The sequence below is a fragment of the Lycorma delicatula genome, chromosome 13 (assembly GCF_047948215.1).
Source record: "Lycorma delicatula isolate Av1 chromosome 13, ASM4794821v1, whole genome shotgun sequence".
Lineage (NCBI taxonomy): Eukaryota > Metazoa > Arthropoda > Insecta > Hemiptera > Fulgoridae > Lycorma > Lycorma delicatula.
The window spans coordinates 30,219,478-30,225,477 of NC_134467.1; the positions used below are offsets into that span (position 1 = coordinate 30,219,478).

At 32.3% G+C, this 6,000-nt stretch overlaps 1 protein-coding gene across 1 annotated transcript in view; it reads left to right on the forward strand.

Annotated features, from left to right (window-relative positions):
• The window catches only part of LOC142334051 (uncharacterized), a 33,060-nt gene extending 29,274 nt beyond the window's left edge, over positions 1 to 3,786 (forward strand). Inside the window, exon 7 of the mRNA XM_075381717.1 lies at positions 3,688 to 3,786. Coding sequence (XP_075237832.1) covers positions 3,688 to 3,786 — 99 coding nt within the window. The remainder of the gene's footprint in view (positions 1 to 3,687) is intronic.
• The last annotated feature ends 2,214 nt before the right edge of the window (positions 3,787 to 6,000 follow it).

Consider the following 6,000-nt stretch of genomic DNA (forward strand, 5'->3'; position numbering starts at 1 on the left):
TCATCAGCAGTTGTAACCACAACATCAGTTCTTGTATTGTTGTTGCGGTGAGTTTAGCGAGTTACTATGTTCTTGGATAAAGACAAAGCAAAGTGTGTTTTATTGATGGCTGAATTAAAATCCATTATTTATTGATTATTTAATTAAAATTAAATTAATTTTAGTTCGACGTGAATTCGGAAGAGATCCGCCACACAAAAATAACATAACACGTCTGTTCAAACGATTCGAAGAAACCGGATCGGTTACGAAACAGAAATCAACCGGCAGACCAAGTGTACCAGATGAAATGGTTGAACTAATTAGACGATCGGCAATTCGAAGTCCTGGGAAGTCCATCCCTCATCGAAGCGTCGAATTAGATATTCCAAAATCAACAGTTCACAAAGTTTTACGTAAAAAACTGAAATTACACTCTTATAAAATCCAGATACTGCAGGAATTGAAACTCGATGATGAAGTATAAAACGTTACAATTTCGCTATTGTAATGTTGAATAGAATAAGTGAAAACGAATCGTACTTAGACGATATAATTTTTACAGACGAAGCTACATTCCATGTGAATGGATGCGTTAACAGACACAATTTACGAATACAGGGCTCTGAAAACTCACACACAATTATTGAGAAACAACACGATTCGCCTAAAGTTAATGTTTTGTGTGGTATGATGAAAAATCGTGTAATAGGGCCTTTCTTCTTTGCTGAAAAAACAATTAATGGAGTTGCGTATCTTGACGTGTTAACCGATTATTGCTTTCCTCAGCCGGATGAACTCGGAAAACATTCATAGACTTCATTTCCAACGAGATGGTGCTCCCCCGCACTTCAATGCATTGGTCACGGATGCTTTGAACAAAAACTTTGGAGATCGATGGATAGGCCGGCAAGGACCTATACTTTGGCCTCCAAGGAGTCCAGACCTGACACCTTGCGATTTTTTCTTGTGGGGGTACATCAAAAGCGTTGTTTATACGCAAAAAATTTGCGACCTAAACCGCTTAAAAAATAGCATAAATGAAGCAATGACAACCATTAACGAAGAAATGTTAACTAATGTTTGGAGAGAAGTTGAATATTGTTTGGACATTTGTCGAGTGACTAAGGGCGCACATATTGAAATTTATTAATTATGTAAAAGAATGTTTGAGACGAGACATTTGAAAAATAAAAAATTTAAACTAAGTAATTCTATTTTAATTTAAACCATGTTCAAAACTGCATTCTTTTATGATAACCCTGTATAAGGGAAACAATATACTATATAATATGTATATATCAGTTCAAATTTTGCCTCTAAAGACTTTTACATATCTTGACACTTCTTTACCCCTTCTAACAAGTAAACACATTTTAAGCGTAAAAAAATTCCAGAAGGATGTATGTATGTTGGTCTATTTTTTGCTTACATCTGTATACTGGATGAACCAGTTTGTATGAAACTTAGCACAATGGTTTCTTTAAACAGAGGACATTGATGTCATTTAATTTTCATCACAGTCTGTCAGAGGAGTAGGGAGATACCAACATTAGCAGTCCCATATTACAATGTTTTACCGGAATGATAAGAAAATGTTTTTCACATAATTAGATGGGCCTTAGGTAGCTAAGTTACTTTCTGATGGTGTTCAATCTTACTCGATAAAACTTTCATAAAAGGATATGGCCAGAAAATCCTTTTTGTTTTTCATTATTTTTGGACTCGATACAAAAAAAAAACATTGTTTCAGTAGAAAAGTTATATTTTGTACTAATTATAGTCCCCACCAATAATGGCGAGCTTTTAGAGCGGTAACAATTAACCACCCAATGTAAATACATGTTCCTTGCTCTTATTAATCCCCCTTGAATACTGTACTCATTTACTACAGTACTATATGTCTGGCTAGCCACATAATTTTTTTTAAATTTTATAATTAATTAATATTTATGAGTATATATTTTTATATGTTTATAATTTTAATGTTTTAAATTTAATGTGTGATTTTATAAAAGAAAAGTTTTAAGTAATGATGAGGAAAACCTTCGAAAGCGTTATTACGAAAAAAAAAATAAGCATAAGGTAAGAAGCATTATTGAATTCTGTACTCTTGGTGGTAAACTGTTTTAAAATTTTTGTCTTTGGCATCTATATATGTCAAAGACCTTCAACTGGCAAATATATATAATATATATATATATATATATATATATATATATAGTAGTGGAGATTTGCCAGTTGAAGGACAAACTTTAATGAATTGAATTAATAAATTGTGAACTGTGATTTTCTATCTCTGTGTGAGCTGGGTTTGAACTGAATGATTCGAATCAATCGATTAAATAATATTAGAAAAATAATAGAATTAAATTTACATTAAATAAATTAAAAAAATTTCTACTTTAACAATAATGGATTTCTTGTGGAACTGCGTGTGAGGCTAAAGTGGTGTGGTATGTGAGCATGTCGTGGGAGGCTAGACCGATCATCATCATCAGCTGGTACCAAATGGGGTGTCCCTGATGTGCTGTTTTGAGAGATTCAATAGAGTGTGCTCTTGTAAACAATCGCGTGATTTTCAAAATTCAAACGGGATATTTGTTAGTAGGTTGAAGGCTAACTTTTGCATGTGTCAGGTACACTCTCGATCTAACAGATAACGATTATTCGTAAATGTATATATATAAAAGTTTTTCTGTTTGTTTGTTATTTTATCATACGAGAACAAACCAACCGATTACTTTAATATGCAGGATACATCTGTGTTCTCCCAGGGAAGGTTTTAAGCCATCGATCGAGGTCCTAGCTTTCTTGAAGGTTAAGATATTAAAAATAGTCATTATTTCTTCACCCTCAAGGACCCAAGGACGGTAAAGTTGTGAATTAAAGATATTAAGGAAAAAATAGATTTTACTTCATTGTCTTATTAATGCTATAATGGCAAAGAAGTTAGTTATGAAATTTTGTTGTCAAAGTTACTATTATTCTTTCTTTTGTAATTTAGGTTCTTTTTCAGGTTTCTATAAAGTTTGAATATTATAATTAATAATTGTCATTATAAATACTATGCTTTGCAGTATTATTCTCACAACCATGAAGATAATATACAGTGGAGTGGTTCAGGGTGGTGGAGCCGTCTGGGTAGATGGGAATGGTGACCAAAGTAAGTTCTGTGGGTGTCCAGGGTGCCAGTCCCCCTGGTAAATTGGGAATGGTAAGCAAAACAAGCTCTGCGGCCATTGGGGTAGGTCCTTAGGAGCCCCTCAGTTGGCTCTGGGATTCGCCTGGATCGACCTTAGCCCTGAGAGTCTAGGTTCTTGTTAGACTGGTCGGATAGTTAATTATTATAGAGCAAATTGAATATTTATACCCCCATTTTTCGAGCTTAAATCAAAATTTCACATTGCCACTTTATTCCAAATTCTTATCCATGATGTAATCGTAGACTATCACATGCACAATCACAAAAACACTAATTTAACAATCTCTGATGTAAACCAGAGTAATGTCACTTGGAACTCTGCATTATAAAGTTTAGAGGTTAGGCTTCCCCTCATGCAATGTAATAACATCTATTGGCCCATGCTACAGAAATTTATTTAGGTTGTGTATTGCATTTTGATGAATATTTAAAATCCGTTTATCAAATTGTGTTAATCTCCTGTAAAAAAAAGAAGATTTTAATGACAATCATTTTGATTACAGATTGGTGCTCCTGTAAATCCACCATTACCGCCACCACATTTTACATCAGACAGTTTTATTTCATCAGCAACATTTACACCAGGTCAACAAGAACCATGACGTCAACCTGCGTCGACAATGACAAATATAATGCCATACAGAAGTCATCGTAGACATTAGTCTGAACTGCTGTTTAAAAAGCATGTATATATAATCTTTATACTAGTATCTTATGGGCTATTGTACCAGAAACAAATCATTTGTGTGATATGCTTTAACGTACTAGTGTATGTCTTAAATATTTATCGTTTTTATGGATAATTTCATGTACATTTACAGTTGTGGAGATAGGCAAAGGTGTTAATCTAGGAAGTTGTAGCGTACTGTTTTGTACCTCGTCACTAAATGGAGGAAAAGTAATTGTTCAGGTGTATAATTAAGATGTTAAACGCAGAAAAAGTTATCGTTCTGTTGCTTTTATTACAGGTAATAATGTCTGTTTCTTAATTGAATGTAAATGTAGAGTGGAAGATAACTACTTGAGTAACTTCTTTGGATGGTCATGCCGTTCCATTTGTGTTATCCTATACCAATTACGTGGGAAAGGACCTATACAGTTATCTATGTCCTAGAATTTTTCTGATTTGACAAGAAGGCTCTATACATGCACCATGGTGCATTCTATACATGGTGATTCTTATTAGTTGAATATTTTGAGTTCCTAAATTAATAATATTTTTTTTATGTTAATCAAAGTTCATTTTATCATGATAATTCCTCATATATTTAATAATGTTTTTGTACTAGCTGATTCACAAAGAATGTTCAGGATATGTAATAATAGTGAAAATAAAGAAGAAAGGTAACATAGGTTCAGAAATGCTTCATTAGTGAGTTTTGGTTGGCAAATATTTCACCCTGATTTGTTCATCTTTGGTAAAATTAAGCCAGATTATAATTCTTAGTTCTAAGACCCAAATTATAGGGTAAATTTAGTGGTTTTATTATTTCTATGTTTATTTTATTGTCTGTGTTAATTATTTTCTTAAAATATTTAATTCTTTTGTTTTGTAATGATGAAAATTTTGTTTTCTATAATACATCGTAAAGATATGCTGCTTATATTGATACACTTTGTTTTTACTAAACTTCAAAAATTCTTATGTTTGAATATTAGTTTCTATGGCCTTTGTTTGAACTATTTTAGTCAAAATCAAATTCTATACACGTTTCGTTTAATTTTTTAATGTGTTTATTTCATAAAGTTATTTTACACCAAAAAAAATAGTGTGTTTTTCATCCCCCATCTTTTGTCTTTGGCCACAGATTTATCAAAAAATACTAAAAATATAGTTCTGGGACCTATTTTTTTTTTTCAGGTTACATTTTATTTAAAACTGCAAAATTTATTCCTTAATTTGGTTGCCAGAAATTACACTCTAGCGTAATTTTACTAAAGGTGCAGAAATCAGGTTAAATATTACACCGGTCAATGCTCATTAACAAAGAATTTCTAAACCCACGTCTATATGAACTTTTTTGTTTATCTTTATCAGTAGACCATGTCCTGAAAGCTTGTTATATATTTCATGAATCACTCTGTGTAACTGATGTTTACAAATTAACCTCCAGTTAAGTACTATGGTGGAGTGGTAGCGTCTCAGCCTTTCATCCGGAGGTCAGAATCATCCCAGTCAGGCATGGTATTTTTCATACGCTACAAAATGTCATTTCTTTATCCCACGCAGAAGCTTCAAGCTTGTATGGGATATCATCATGCCAAAAAAAATAAAAGTAAAACAAAATTGACTATATATAAAATTTACATCCATACTTTTTGATGTAGTTGCCGCCCAATTTCAAACACTTTTCATATCATGACACCAAGTCTAATCCATTCAGAAGGTATTATGAGATCAATTAGTCGATTATTTATTAGCTTTGAAATGTCGAGTGAGATTCTTAGAAATTGTAAAGTGGGCACATTTGTCAAAGTATTAAACTAATTACTTCTTTTCAGCCTTTTCATATGTTTGTAACAACTTGTAAGGAGTGTAATCTAGTCATGGTAGCCTTCTTTAAGAGTAATGATGTGTATTATGTGGCATTACTTCATGTGATGAATTGAATTGTGGCATTTCATTTATAGTATTGAATATCACTTGGTATTGTGATATCAAGTAGAGCATACTCTGTTGCTTGCTGAAATAGGGTTAAAAAGAAATAGTTTCTTTTATTTTTCTTAGCATAGCACAGTATTATTCTATTGAAAGGCTATTTTTTTATGTGACTGATATATAATATTAGTTTGTTTACTATCTTTTGGTAATAGTA